Source organism: Phoxinus phoxinus, assembly GCF_949152265.1.
Source record: "Phoxinus phoxinus genome assembly, chromosome: 14".
NCBI classification, from domain to species: Eukaryota; Metazoa; Chordata; class Actinopteri; order Cypriniformes; family Leuciscidae; genus Phoxinus; species Phoxinus phoxinus.
The window spans coordinates 13177992-13194597 of NC_136889.1; the positions used below are offsets into that span (position 1 = coordinate 13177992).

A 16606-nucleotide genomic window follows, 5' to 3' on the forward strand; every position below is an offset into this window, starting at 1 on the left:
TAAATAAGTTCTTAAATTCTCTTTTGGAGAAATACTCTACTGTTCAAATGTTTGGAATTGCATTTATTTATATATATATATATATATATATATATATATATATATAAATGCAAGTCAATTATGCTTACCAAGGCTGCATTTATTTGATCGAAAATACAGTAGAACAGCTATATTGTGAAATATAATTTTTTCTTGTGATGGCAAAGCTGATTTTTTTAGCATCATTACTCCAGTATTCAGGGTCACATCACAATCTTAGATTTGCTGATTTGTTGCTTGAAGAAACATATCTTATTATCCAAGTTGAAAACAGTTGTGCTGCTTGATATTTACTTTTTTCAGGATTTATTATAACAGCATTTATCATACATGTTTACTATCACTTTTAATTAATATAATACTTTCTTGATAAATAAAAGTATTACTTTATTAAAAACTAAAGACTTATTAAACGGACTCCCAAACTGTTGAAGGATAATGTATATCAAGACATCGAAGAAAGAGACTGAGCAGATTATCAACACGCTGATTACTAAGAGTTATCAGTGCTGGTTATAATTAAAATAAAAATAAAAACAGAAAAAGCTTTTATGAAAAATGAAAATTATTTTATTAATTTTTATAAAAACATGTAATTTGAAGAAAGATCGTATCACCAAAAGATAAGGAAAATACAACCAGATCGAAGTTTTTGAACATTAGAAACAATTTATATCAAATATAGTGAATGCAAGTAAGGGCCCTATATAGTGTATTCATCACAGATTTTAAGTTCTACAAAATCATTCATCCTGGAAGAAGGAATCTAAATCCCCCATCTCCTCATGGGCCTGTTTGGAGCTTTCCTGAGATGGACGGGACATGCTTGATGGATTTTCTTGGCCTTTTTGTGACATCTCAACTTCTTTCTTGATGTCCCGGCCTCCACCCAGAAGCTTCTGACTCTCAGTGAAGTACTGGTTAGGGTGATTAAGAGAAAACCCAGCGTCCTCAACCTGTAACAAGCAACAGAGTTTAGTATGCAAATTACTAGTTGCTTTTGTGTAATTATGTGTATTTATTTTGTAAGCCAAGTTTAAATAACTGCATTGAACCTGGAACATGTAAAGGGTACAAAGGGAAATTTAGCCGGGTATAGCTTCCATTTAATCTCTCCTTTCTTTCAGCCTTGTTTATGGCAAAGCCTCTCACTGATGGATCCCTGAAAGCTGCATTGCACTCAGAACGCTGCACAATCCATTTGTTTCTAAGTGCAGAGGATATGGCTGTTTAATTATGCTTCAATCACAGCACACCCCTGATACTCCTCATGAATCAAAGTTTCAAACCCATCTCTCTGAATCGAGTGCACAGGGGTCTCTGCGGTAGTTAAGCTGTGGACAGAAAGATCCATTACACGGATCCATCTCAGAGTTAACACATTACAGTGGACTACCCTCGCCCAGCGACTCTGTGCCAAATGAAATATGCATAAACATGAAACAATCCCAGCCGAGGCCTAGAGACGGATCAATTCGGCGGATGCGCAACAAGCTCTCCTTCCAGAGTCCACCTCTCTTGCCTCCCCTTCTCCTTTTCATTATTCTCTCTATTGTTTGATTTATTGCGGTTGTGTAAATATTTCATCAGAGAAGTATTACATTTTGACCTTTAAATAAATGCTGCCAGGGAGGGAGGAATGCGAGCGTCTATTTGTTATGTGTCGCGGATGTGGAAGCGGAGGGCACATATGGCAGTGATTAAAGTCCCCTACGCTTGAGTCCAACAAGCGTGTTTTCGCAGCTAAGATGGTTGCGGCACCGCGTATCAGATGCAAGGAAGGAGAGGTGGTGCGGACCCACTGATGCCCCAACAAGAATGTTTTATTGTGCCTGTTAACGTCAGAGGTTTCTTCATTCACCGGCCCTAAAATATGAGTCATGAATTTCAGAGATGTGATTTTCATTGGGGTTGGTGTTGGGGGAAGGGGCAGTTTATCTTTCAAATCCTGTTATTGCAGGCTGTTCATCAAGGAAGCCATCTTATTCATTTTCCTGCATCATAAACCGTTCGCACTGTTTGGCTCGGGGCTATTAGTCATCAGCAATGACCCTAGTCCCGCGCGCCCCGGGGCCACGAGCTAAATGATGCCCTTGGACTGCAAAGGCGCTGCCGTTTCACCGGGAGCCATTAAAAGCCATTATATCCTATCAATGACACTTTGAGTGCATTACTGCATTAAAAGAGGGGTGGCGCAGACACAAACACTGTTATAAAGCTTTCTTATTGAGGGAATAAATCTAGACGTGCAAGAGATTAGAAATTTATACACACGCCCTTTGATTTACTCATCTCGACATTGAGCTAAAGCTTCAACAACAGCAAGAACATCAGCAGATTTGAAGTGCTTATGGAGATGTGTGCGAGACTTTTACTCAACAGTGTTGTTATTAATGAAAACTAAGACAAAAACTAAAATAATGAAATCTAACACAACTGACTCAAATTAACTTACCGTTCAAACTTTTTTTTGACATAAATCTATTATTCAGCAAGGATGTATTACATGTATCAAAAGTGTCAGTAAAGAACATTTTATGTTACAAAGATTTCGATTTCAAATAAATGCCGTTATTTTGAACTTTTTATTCATCACATTATCTTTAAAAAAATTATTAAGCAGTACGACTGTTTTCAACGTTAATAATAATAATAATAATAATAAATCAGCATATTAGAATGAAGGATTAGAATCCTTCCATTTCTGAAGGATCATGTGACACTGAAGACTGAAGTAATGATGCTGAAAAATCAGCTTTGCCATCACAGGAATAAATTAAATGTTAAAATACATTAAAATAGAAAACCGTTATTTTATAATAATAATAATAATAATTCATTACATTTATATAGCACTTTTCTCTGCACTCAAAGCGCTTTACATAAAGTGCTTTTTATTATTATTTTAAATCATAATAGACCGTGTTTTGTGAGCAGAGCCTACCTGGTGGCAGAAAATTACAGTTCTGCATGGAAGCCAAAAAAAAAAAAGTTTCAACCTTACAGTGTATCTCACATTTTAGATGTTTCTCACAATTCTGAGTTTATATCTAACAATTTTAAGAAGAAAATTCAGAATTGCGATATATAAGCTTGTTATTTTGACAGTTTTATTTTTTTGATAAAATAAATGCAGAGATGCAGAAATGCTTTTTAATTTTTTTTTCTATATTTAATGCGGTCCCAAATTTATTAAAAACTTGTTATATTATATATATAAAAAATGGCATAGATAACACTGGAGTGTGACATGATTTTTTTTTTTATGATATCTATCGCATTAACTTTGGCAGCCCTAAAATACTGATACTATTTTTTTTTTTTTTACATCAGAACTAGAGCCAGAAAACTAAAAAAACTAAAATCAACAATGATAAATTAAAAGCTACTGAAAATTAAACTAAATTGAAAACAATAAATTAATGAAATTAAATAAACTAACAACTAAATTAGTGAAAAAATAAATAAAAATTGCTTCTAGATGGTGAGAAATGGCTTCATCACGACTTTACCTGTTACGAAAGCTACCCATTTAAAACCCATCTTGTTACACATTGCTGACAAACATCTGAAAGGTTTACCAAGCTCTCTCATATCCAAGACGGTCTCTTCCCCCTCTTCACATTAACCTGTCACCTAGCAGATAGCGTCTGTTTGCGTGGCGTTGGTGTGTGCACATTTTCATTCTCAACCTGACAGCTGGGCTGCTTTTTTAGCCGAGGGACAGGGCATAGGTGTCACACAGGTAATCTTGACTGACACAGCTCTGAAATATTTCTCTCTGCTTGGCAAAAAATAAAGAAATAAAATACAGAGAGGTTACTGCCAGTCCTATCCACCCCCTCCAATTTAAAACTAGGAAGAAGAAATAAGAAGAAATCTATTAAATAACCATTTAAATAGAGCTGTAATCATTTGCTTTCTCAACCAGCTCTGACACACAAATCCACTGCTATTATGCCCCTGTCAAAGAAAGCATATTGAAACTGCAAAGCCCAAAGTCCAATCTAAAAGGACAATCCAAATAGAAAAAAGCAAAGATTCAGCACATTTATCATTTGATTTTAAATATGAGTTTCTGCTCCCTTACCTTGAAAATATGACTATAATATCAGCATTAAACATGCTGAGAAAATGTTAATGACCCTGAATGGACAACGTGTATCTAGGCTTCACCAAAAAGCTTTAGATGATACAATTTGTACATGTATCTTCTTACTTCAACAAAAATATAAATTAATTCCCATTCCTTTGGTTTCTGAGAGAATTACACATCTGTCAATTGCAGATATTAAATATGTATACATGTATATATCCCGGAACAGAGATCGGCCAAAATAAAAATAAAAACCAATTGCCAGTGGTGCTTGGAGAAAACAGCTGTTTTTTATCTATGGCTGGTCGACCGGTCCATCTCTAGAAAACTGGTCGCACCATAAGAATTATTTGCACTCGTACATATGCTCCCAAATATATTTTGAGGTCGCACAGACTCAATGGACTTTATGCATAGCTGCACTACTTCCCGAACTTAAGCCAGCTCCTTTGATTCCTGTCTGCCATTATTGGACAAACTGATGGTGTGACCAACAACAATAATCAGACACACCTGGATTAATCAGTTTGTCCAATAATGGCAGACAGGAAACTAAGGAGCTGGCTAAAGTTCAGGAAGTAGTGCATAAAGCCCATTTCGAGAGCATAATATGCAACCAAAATGGTTGAAATTTTGAGCCTTGTTGGTGCATTACCATTTCCATCAGCCATGCTGAATTGATGTTAGAAATAAAGGAACACTATGACATAAAGGCCCTGTCCCAAATGCCACCCTAAGCCCTCAAATGTCAAATGGGACACCCTACGGGACTGTGGACTTCACTGACACAAGCAGCGGTCACCGCAAATCTGCAAATTCACATCATGTGCGCCATTTGGGACAGAGCCAAAAAGGACATCATACAGATTTATGGCTAAGGATCAAATGTAAATCACCCATGTTGCTCATAAATAGTAAAAAAAAAAGAAAAGAAAAAAAGAGATCCGTTCATTGTAGTGGACACCACATATCAGAGGGAAAATGAATCTTAAAATTGCTTTGCAAAACACTACAAATTAAGATGTTATTAGAGGTCAGCTAAAGGCAGATGTGACTACAATGGTCAGGCTCTGTAAAGACTTCTCAGGGCTGTCCCTAAGCTGACAAAAGCAGGTCCAATTACAGCAGGCCAAAATGAAAAGCATCCTTACACTGTGTGTCAGCTCAAAGTACTTCTGGCAGGCCAGCTGATAGTGCATTCCCTTGACCAGCTCCAGAACCTGTGAACACACACACACACACACAGAGAGAGAGAGAGAGAGAAAGAGAGAAAAGTGGTGGTGAGCGGTTGGGGCCGAGTCTTAATTATTTATAATGCATTTACATGTATGCTCCAAAAAGGTATTCGCTTACATTATTAAAGACAAAATATTAAGAATAGAAAAAAACAAACAGTAAATAGCATCAGATGTCAAAAGCACATTGAACATGTGCTATTAACATGCGTTTCATATCCATATTCTTTAGCTGAGATCTTTCTTTACACATTCATTCTAATGTGTCTCTAGCATGATTAGATAGAGATCCGCACAAAATGGAAAAAGCCACTTACATATTGCACAGCAGAGGTTGTGTAAACCACAATACTGATGGAGAACTCAAAATAAGTTTTGCCATTCAGACAGATAAAAAAAAAGTATCTGGGGATGTTTCTAAAGTATGGAAGCACATTAGACCAAAGTAAACGCGCTAAAAAAATAAGACATCATTGGTATATTAATAATAATTAAAATGAGATAAAAATTCAGCCTGACAGAAAATGTATAACTAAGCCCATCAAAGTGAGGGATGATGATTATTTGTAGCACACACAGTGTCTGTATTACATATTACTTGTGTAGTTAGATAACATTAGTGTTTACGTTTTGTTATATGTCAGAAACTTTCCCTGACCACCACCTCTGAATCCGATCACGAGTCTGAAGGCGCATTCATATCAGGCTTTTAATGTGGTCATGTGTCATCCAACGGCACTGCAAAGGGGGCCAAAATGTCAAATCAATATCTAAGAAGTCTTTGATGAGCAATAAAAATGAACACCACCGTTAACAGCGCATCGTGCTGTTTTTGCTGAGACAGCACACGTTTATGAGGTTTCAAGTGAGGAACAGAGGCAAAATGGCATCAAAGAGAGATGGAGAAGTGGTTCGAATCGGTTTCTCTTTCCTTTTCTTTTCTGCTCAGACCTCCCCTCAGGTGATGCTTTTAACACCGTGTATTCCCTGTAGTAAAGTATGGCATTCCACCTTAGCTAACATCGGCAAGAGCAGAAATGCATAATGCATGGATTTAAAGGTGAGAGACAACACCATCCAACACCTAACTCGAAGCTCCGGAGACGATCGCTACTGGGAAGCAATGGTAACATACAGCAAGACACCAGCTAGGGGTTCGACATATGCTGCGAAAAACAAGATAAAATCACTGGTTTACATATTGCCTGCGGATAACATTGCCAAGAGCAGCTAATAACATGCATTACACATTTAAAACTGCACTCTTTTGACTTGAGGAAATTTGTGAGTTTGTCTTAAAATATTTTTTTATGGTTGCTGATTTTCAGACTTTTAAATCTAATTAAAACTATCAGAATAAACATAAAAAAAAACAGAGCTTGTTGCCAATTAGATTTAAAATGATTGACAAAATAACTAAACTTGTTTCCCACAAGGTTTTCCACTATTATCAGGAACATTTATCAACATAACTCATTAAAATATAAGAAAAATTAATGAGTTTTGAATCACCCTCTTTGAAACAGAAGTTTAAATCAGAAACAATATGGAAACATTTTAACACTTTATATGTGTGGATCAAAAAGGCTTTTCAATGTAAAAAAAAAAAAAGCACATTAAAATAGCAATATTCAGGATGTTACTTAATTTATTATTGCTAGTAAAGCCATTGTTAATATAACGTGAATATTCAATACATAGCGAATATATCATCCTACAAGCTACACAAGTAATCACTTTAAATGCAATTTCTTAATGTAAACCTTGGAACTCAAAGCTGCACCGTACACAGATTGACTTTGTTCTGACTGCTTTATCATACCTGTCACTTAGTAACGTAACAGCAAACAATCAGACAGCCACAGCATAAGGTTATAGGCTAATTTCAGGGGATTTATTTATTAATTTTAAGTATTACGAAATAGCATGAAAAATGTTGGGATTAAATTCATAACATGCATGCTACGTGTGAACTCTACATGTTCTCGCTGCTTCTTGCACTGTTTGAACTGTGAACCAAACATGCGATCCTTTAATCTGCACTTCCTGAGGTAGGAGGCACGCTGTGAAGGGCTCTAACTGTGAGTGAGAGAGGAGAGCTGAGTTTTCTACAGTAGCTCTCCTCCAGACTGGAGTCTCGCCCTTTTGACTGTAATGTCACTTTGTCAATAGACAGGTTGACTGAGAAGGTTGACGTTCTGCATTTTAATCACCCTACTGCCCGGGCTTTTCACATTTTCTGAGGTTTTTAATTATCCAGCGCACTGGGCTGGCTCTGCAGCGAGAGGGCCACGTGCTGCGAGAGCTCCTGGGGTGAACATCAAGCTGTTGCTTCACACGCCCACAGGTCTAAGACTCTGAACACTGAGAGTGTATAAGGACACTGCTTGGGGTCTCCAATGAAATTATGAATTTAATTGGATTGGAAATGTGCTACCCTTGGGCTGGCATGTCGGACTGCATTAGGCAGCCATCAGCCATTTCCCTCAACAGCACGATGGGTGGTAGTGGATGAGCCATGTGAGAAAAAACCCCAGCACACCTTACAGTGGAAACATGCAAACGATTCTCAGATAGCTAAGAACGATTTTCATGCACTTCAAACTATATGCTTTATATAACTGAAGTTCAAAATATATAATAGCACATCAACATTATGTTAAGTACCTATTTTTTTATTTATAATTTTCCGTTCAAACGCACCCCAACCCCCAAAATAATAATAATACATAAATAAATAATATAAAAATATAATATTTGGATTGTATTTGATATATTGATATCATATTAATATGATAGCTACCTTCAGTCATCCACTAGAAATCTTAAGAGCACAACCAGAGATAGTACGCAACATTTGCCTTCATGAATATATTCTTTTTAAGAGCCTTTTAACATTGAACTTAATGGCCTTATTAAAACCAGCTCGTTAATTACATTAGCGTCAAAGGATTATAACTCCATGAGAACATTACAGCAAGGCTGGTCCATCTCATTTCACTGCCTGGCCCGTTGCAGCTGCTTTAATGTGTGGGGAAAAAAAGTCAGCTGAAATGACTTTTAAGAGTACTTTAAAGAACGCATCAAATCACTGGATACAGCAAAGGTCAAAGTAATCAACACAGAGAGCTGAAGCTGTCATTACACTGGAGAATCCAGAGCGTTATTTCTTTTTGTCATTAATATTCCAGAAGTACAGCAGATTCATTAATATTCCAAAAGTACTGCAGGATGGGGCTTTCAGGGATGCCTTGTTAAAAATGAATTGCACCATTTTTCTATGATTATTATACAATCGTATCATTTTAACTGTCAAGCTAATCTTTCTACACAATATTTGGTAGATTTTGTTTGGTCTGTGGTTATGTTGAGGTGAATTTACACAAATAATTTTGAATGCCAAGTTGTTTTAAAAAGCTTAAAACAGACCCCCCTTAACCCAGTGGACAACCCAGTGGACATCTCTTTGCACATTGTGCTGAGCCTGCTAAATAGTGTGTTTTAGTTGTCGGACAAACCTGATTGATCCCACTAGGGGAGATTTTATAGGACTGCAACTTCTGTTTCAGTAGCTCAGGGTCGCTGTGGCGGAATGGACACCCTGTGAGGAAGAAGGAGAAAAGATGGAGAAAATGGGTTTACAAGCATCACAAACAGTCCAAACCAATATGTTCTACTGGAAAGTAGGAACACGACCCACATGTTTTTTGTGCCCTTGAAGGCCACTGGCTAGATGGGGGTACTACTTGTGGGGTTGTTTCCAAAAAAGGGAGCTAAATTATCCATACTGTATGATAATTCAAATAAGTATTTGTGCAGTTATGACCATGTAATCCCAGGTGGAGATTCCAAGCAATTGATTTTGAAAATTGAGAAAATTTAAGATCTTTCCAGGGATTTATAACCCTCAATTGAATTCATCAACCCAAAGACTAACAGCAGGAAATATACACACACATGAAGAGAAAGTTCAATGAACAACATTTATTTGAGATAGAAATCTTTTGTAAAATTATAAATGTTTAATGCATTTCCTGTCATTTTTAAATTAAATGAACGCATCCTTGCTGAATAAAAGCATTAACATATTTTTTGTTATCAACAAATATAAATGTATGCTACATTTTCAATGGAACATTTCACTTTTAAACAAACTGCCAGTGATGTATAGCTTTATGACAGTGTATTCTATAAATTAATGCCCTCCACCATTTGGTGTACTCAACATTAAGTTCTCCGGCCTTCATAGTAGGCAGAACAGTGATGCTCAATTTTTAAATGGATTTCACCTATTATATGCATTGCGAAAAGCTGGTGTTATCAATTAGGCAGCATGGACTTGGGTATTTTTTAATAACTAATTCAAGACCACCTGCGTACTAAACAGTCTTTTAATTCTCTTCACTACAGAACTAAAACATGGGCCTCGGGGGACCGATCGCATATAAAACCAACAGTCTGGCTCAGTATGACTCACCATGGTAGTCGCCTTGGCTGGGTGGGTTTGACAAAATCACCTTCATGCAACTGTAGGGGGTGTAGTCAGTGCGCTTGCCTTCCTTCCCAAACATGTGGCGGATGCTGTAGGCATATGCTTTATCAAACTGCAGAGCAAGACAAAGACGAGAGAGAAAAAGAGAGAGACTGTGAGTTTGAGGGAGAGGACAGTAAAGCATGCAAGAAGAGGGGTAGGAATGGTGGGGAGGTTGTGGGTGAAACTAAGACATTGTCGTACATCAAGTGGGTTGTGGCAGGGCGTTTTCCGCTATGAAATATAGAGCTATTAGCAGGGACCTGCTGTAGCAGTGTCGCCAAACCGCAGACAGCTGTGACTGGATTATGGATAATGTGGCTGCTCTCTCTATCTCTCCCATCCCCCGTCTCTATTTCACTCTCTACACACAAATCTCATGTCTCTGAGGCATCGCCATCAAACCAAATTAAAAAAATTAATGCATGCAAAAGGAAAGCCATTCTGTTGAAGAGCTACTACCTCGAGCAGAAATATAAAATAACAGTGTAAAAGGTTTAGAGAGCAAAGGAATTAACATTTATAATAACATTCTAATGTGCAATTTTCAATATATATATTTTTTTAATTAAAAATAAACTACAGGTCAAATGTGCGGGGTCAGGAAGAATTTTTATGTTTTTGAAAGAAATTCCAGGCTGAATTTATTAAATACAGTAGCATCATGAAATATATATACTCAACTCAGCTATATTTATATAGCACCATTAAAACAACAATTGTTGACGAAGGTGCTGTACACTATATCAAATATCATCAACATTTAACACCATGTACAACATAAATGACAGAACACAGAATAGACCAGACACAGCACAAATCAACTACAATTAAAAGCCAAAGAAAAAAAGATTTTGAGTTCTGATTTAAACTCATGGAGTGTTGAGGCAGTTCTCTCTGACTCTCTGTGGTCATTAAAAATCCCAGGATGCCCTTCGAAAGAGTAGGGATGTAAGCCCGGGATCCTGGCCAAATTTGCCCATTGGCCTCTGTCCATCATGGCCTCCTAATCATCCTCATATATACTCATTGGCTTCATCACTCTGTCTCCTCTCCACCAGTAAGCTGGTGTGTGGTGGGCGTTCTGGCGCCCGTCGCATCATCCAGGTGGATGCTGCACATTGGTGGTGGTTGAGGAGATTCCCCCTTCTATGTAAAGCGCTTTGAGTGCAGAGAAAAGCGCTATATAAATGTATCAAATTATTATTAGTTCTAATAAAAACAGGTAGGCCGTTTCAAAGTTTTGGTGCAGCAATCTTTTAGTCTAGCCGAGGAACATTTAACAGTCTCTGGTTGGATGACCTAAGAGACCTTCCAGGATTGTGAACAGATAATAAATCCGAAATGTATATTATACAGGAGCTAATCCATACATAGATTAAAAAACCAGCAACAAGACTTTAAAATCAATTATGTAACAAATTGGGAGCCAATGCAGAGATATCGGAACTGGAGTGATGTGCTCTCGTTTACACACACCAGTAAGGAGCCTAACAGCTGCATTTTGTACCATTTGCTGACGGTTAAGAGATACTTGGTTAATACCCATATAAAGGGAATTACAATAATAAAAGCATGAATCACCCTTTCAAAGTCCTTAAAAGAAAGAAATTATTTTACTTTAGCTAGGACTCTGAGATGAAAAAAAAAATGGTTTTAACTACCACACTAATCGGTTTGTCAAATTTGAGACCACTGTCGAAAAACATGGCCAAATTATTCACTAGGGGTTTCACACATGGAGACAAATGGCCAACATTTAAGCAAGGACAGATAGCAGCTTCTGAAGATTCAAAAACTATAATCTCAGTTTTGCCTTCATTGAGGTGAAGTAAATTTATCCAGGATATCCAGGCCTTTACATTCGCTAGACAAGCCAAAAACAAATATGTTGTTTGATCCCAGAGGCAAATAGATTTGGGTATTGTCAGTGTGACAGTCAAATTTCTTAAAAATCAACCCCCAGGGGAATAATATACAAGGAGAATAAAATCGGAGCAAGAATAGAACTTTGAGGGACCCCAAACGTAAAAGAAGCTGCATCCGAAGTAAATTCACCAATATTAACAGAGAACCTTCTACTATTAAAATAGGATTGAAACCATTTAAGAGCATTTCCCTGAATGCTCATCCAGTGCCCCAAACGAGAGATCAGAACAGAGTGGTCAATCGTGTCAAACGCAGCACTCAAATCTAGCAGCACTAACACAGCAGATTTGCCAGAGTCAGGAGAGCTATTTCTGTGGAATGGTTTTTCCTAAAACCTGATTGGAACACTTCACAAATCTTGTTTTTATTCAGAAAGCTCCGTAGTTGGGGAAACACTATTTTGCCTAAAATTTGTCAGAACTTACAGGTCTAAATTTGACTTTTTGAGAAGTGGAGAACCATGAGATGAAGAGGAGATATTTAGCCTAATATGCCTCATCTTATCTACATAAAATTAAGAAATTTGTCACATAGCCAGAGACTCTGTGGGGAAAAGACCAACAGAGGGGTTAGCAGCATTTATAGTGGAAAGAAATTGCTCTTGGATTGTGATCATTCTTTTCAATCAGATTTGAAAAATATACTTACACTTTGCTGTTCTCACCACTTTCTGATTTTATAAACACACACCCACACACACATATACATATATATACACACACACACATGTATAGATACCCAATAGATTTCTATGGTTTTATGTATCAGGAGGACATAATGTTAAGACCTGCAAAGGACCAGATATTTTTTTAAGTAGATACAACCTCAGATGAACAACAACACATGACATATTGCACCATGCTATTATTTAATTAACAAAAACTAGGCCAAAATGAGAAAAGCCAGAAAAGTGTTCTTGGGATCAGAAAATGATCCCAAGAACACCGGCAAATCTATAACAGAAGTGACGTGAAATCTCCTTTGAGCATTACCGTGTCTTATATGTGCTTTGCGCAGCTCTTTCTGTGTGAGAGCTGCTGTCTACATCACAGTCCACCTTGAGAAATATGCTGTATGCTTAGGAAACCATTACACTGTTTGCATTTGATGAGGGTCAGTGCATTCAATCTCAGGGCTGAACTCAATACACCAATCATGTACACTCTGGTAACTATCCAAAAGGGTAACCTAGCCCCCTGAGCTGGTTATGTCCAAGCTAAGAGATGGAGAGAGATCGAGTAAAGACAGCAAAGAGGGGAGACAAAGAAATAGCAAGTAATAATCATCCACAGCACTAAGATGGTAATAAAACCTGTGAACTTGACAAGGTGACTATCTACAAGGATGCAATTAAACAGGCCATAAAATCAACTTACCCTATCACAAATTAATGACATGATGGGTCTATAGATTGAGGCAGCCCCTCCAGTTTTGATATCATATCCATAGCCCACAACTCTTTTTGGGATCTGTTTTGTCCAAAAGAAATTCATTTTTAACCTGTACATTTTGTCTTGGTTGAATGAGATTCCATCCAGGTTTACATTTAAATGTCACTACAGTTTGAGCCATGCTTGATCTGCTCTGAATGTGAGCTCGAAATCTAAGCTGCCTTTACAGAGCAGAAATACTCCCCATTTGCAAAAAAAAACAAACATTCAACGTGAATTGCAGTTTGAAGCCTGCTTATATAATGTGACGTATTTCTGAGTGAAACTGGAAATTTGATGTGGGAAAAAAAATGAGTAGAGCGGGACTTGATTTTATCTGTTGGGAACGGATTTGGATGATGAAAAGTGTCAGTTACACTGTCAGTAAAAAGAAAAAAAAAAAGGAAATTGTACCTTTATAGTTACAATAGCTCATCACTGGTGCAGTACCCCCTAAATAGAAAACTTTGCACCTTATCTACCCTTAAATATGCATATTAGTACCCCTAAAGGTATATTTTTGCAAAAAAAAATTTGTTTAAGAGTGCACATACAGGAATTGAGCTATATACAGGAATTGGGCTAAATGGGAGTTTGCTAAAATAATTAATAATTTTCTGAATAGCTCTTTGACTATTTGGTAACATAATCCAACTGTTTTCACTGTGCAAGCATAAAGCACATCCCGCACTATTTTCTCATTGATGCATGTCCAAAACCAAAACATTAGACTCAAGCGCTTTGCTTAAGACAGACATACAGGGTCCGAAATTAACTTTTTGGCTCACCTGCCACGGGGACTGGTAGATGAAAAAAAATCCACCAGCCAAGCATATTTTTTACCGGTCAAAATAATAAACAGCCTTTTTGTATCACATATATATTAATTTTAGTAAATTTAATTGAGAGAAGGTATTATGTTGAATGCAAACATAAAAAATTGTCCAGAGCAAAATTTTAAATGTATAATAAAAAAATTTATCTATATATTAATTTAAACAGCATCTGGAGACAAACATTAACCTAATGTTACAGCGCCACAGGAAAGCATGGAGTTCTCAATGTCAGCAGGCCTATAATTTTACTGTATTTACACAATTATTTTGAGGTAAACCAAAAGCTTAACAAAATCTGAGAAATAACCAATACTGGCCCACGTCTGCTAAATAGTCTTTAAAAACTACCTGTTTTAAAAAAAAAAATTTGGGGAGTCACCAGCGTATGTATAGGCTGTCCCCTACTGCCAAATCACACACAACCACGTCACAGGCTAGATCGATGGGGCTAGCAATCATTGCAGTGGCGTTATTGCCAGCAACATTGAAAGCTCCGGTCTCTGTGTTTAGCGCGAAAGCTCACGTGATTGCCGCCGGCTCGGGATAAAATTTGTGCAGGAAAGTCATGCCGTGTACCAGCTGCTTTGACGCGATTATCAGTTTAACTGACTCGTAACGTGTGCAATATCTCACGACCTCCCGAGTGTCCGAACATTTTATTACATTACTATTTTGGTATGATGAACATTCACCCACCAGTGTGGCGGATAGCCTCTTGAGATTTACTCTCCAAACCGAAAATCTACCCGCATTCTGGGTTTCGCTTGTTGTATAATGGTATTTTGACAAGCTGAGAACTCGTGAAGAGTTAATCAAATGTGTAAAGGAGTCAAAACAGTGGCATGAATTCCTCCATTATACACAAATTAAGATCTGCTGCAAGGAGTCAAAACAGAGGCAGGAATTCCTCCGTTGCACACAAACCCAGATCTGCTGCAAGGAGATGCAGTTTCTGATGCCTGTACCGAACTGTAATGGGTAACGTAGAGTGTGTTTTCATCAAACCAAACCTGGCAAGTGTGAACAAACCCTTATATGTATGATAGGCCTATTAAATCAAAAAATAGTTTAAATCTTTAGTTTTTGGCAGCGGACGAGACCAGAGGAGAACCAGCAGCGGACGAAAACACGGAGGGCCAGCAGGTGACTAGAGCCCAGAGCTACCCAGATGAGGATGATGACCTACGGTGGAATTAATGTAGGGAGGAGTCACGGTGGAGCCATGAGCTTGACTGACTAAGGTGATGGCGTGATCGGTGTTGACCCAGGCGGAGGACTAAGGCGGAGACCGAGGGAAGGAGGAGCCCGATGGAGCTGAAAATGTGGAGAAATAAATCTGTAGCAGAGGTAGAGTGGCAAATGACGAAGGTGGAACCAGAGGGACCAGGGAGCCCAATAGAGCCGGAAGGACGACGGTCCCAGGTGGGGCAGAGGGAATCAGGAGCCAAGATTGAGGCAACTAATTGATGGGCGAGGTGGAGTAGTGGGCCCGGAGGCCCGAGGCAGAGCCAGTGGATCCAAACACCAAGGTGGAGCTGGGGGCCTGGAGGCCTGAGGCATAGCAGCATCGCTGGGCTGAGTCGGTGGAGGAGCAGAGGGGCTGGACGGGACCAGCGGAGCCGATACCGAGGAACTGGACGGCTTACTTGGAGGAGAGTGGGAGGCTGGTTGGGACCATCAGCAACAAAGGAGACTTACAGCTGGGTGGAACCAGCGGCGACGAAGAAGACTTGGAGCTGGGCAGGACTGGCAGAGAGGGAGAAGATGAAGACGACCTGGGGCTGGACAAAACCGGCAGAGGTGGCAGGGCTTGGACAGAGGAAGTCATCAAGAAATCGTTCATTCCAGACTGGGGAAGAGTTATTGTCGATGCTGGAAGTTGAGGATAGTGGGCATTAGCTCTGGCTCTTGGTCTGCAGTGGGCCATAGAGGTGGTCGTGGGTGAGGACATCAATTAGGCATATGCACATTCTAAACAAATGAGAATGGCTTCGCTCCAAGTTCAATTTCCCATCGTAGTTTGCTCCCACCTAGTAGATGGATTTCAAAGAAGCATTATGTAGATAGAAACGTTGTGCTATAGCTGACAGAATCTGGCCGCATAATCCAATACAGGGAGACAGAGAGCAATGAGAAACAAACTAAATGTCCATGAAAAAGAAACTGAAACAATAACAGAATGTGGCAGCTCAAAGTGCATTGCAAATGGCATAGGGAACATTGATACATCAATTCACGAGTAGTAGAGAGGGACATTTACACACCAGTCACTGTGCATCACTCCAGCACTCGAAGTTTGAAGATAAAATTTGTTTGCGGATATAAAGTGTGCAAGACGTGGCAGTTACTAGTGGAAATCTTAATCTTAGTTAAATAAGATAAAAAAAACACACACTACTAATTAGGGGTGTGCCGGTTTCAGAATTGGTGATGACGGTTATGATGTGAGTCAAATGTGACGGTTCGTAACATAACCGTCGTTTTTTTTTTTAAATCCTTAAAAAAAAAAA

General features: G+C 38.4%; 1 protein-coding gene across 1 annotated transcript in view; it reads right to left on the reverse strand.

Annotated features, from left to right (window-relative positions):
* Nucleotides 1-566: 566 nt before the first annotated feature.
* Nucleotides 567-16606, reverse strand: part of prim2 (DNA primase subunit 2) — a 75612-nt gene continuing 59572 nt past the window's right edge. Inside the window, exons 11-14 of the mRNA XM_079634284.1 lie at nt 9848-9974; nt 8889-8971; nt 5287-5355; nt 567-995 (exon numbers count right to left, since the gene is read on the reverse strand). Coding sequence (XP_079490410.1) covers nt 783-995; nt 5287-5355; nt 8889-8971; nt 9848-9974 — 492 coding nt within the window. The 3' untranslated portion in view covers nt 567-782. The remainder of the gene's footprint in view (nt 996-5286; nt 5356-8888; nt 8972-9847; nt 9975-16606) is intronic.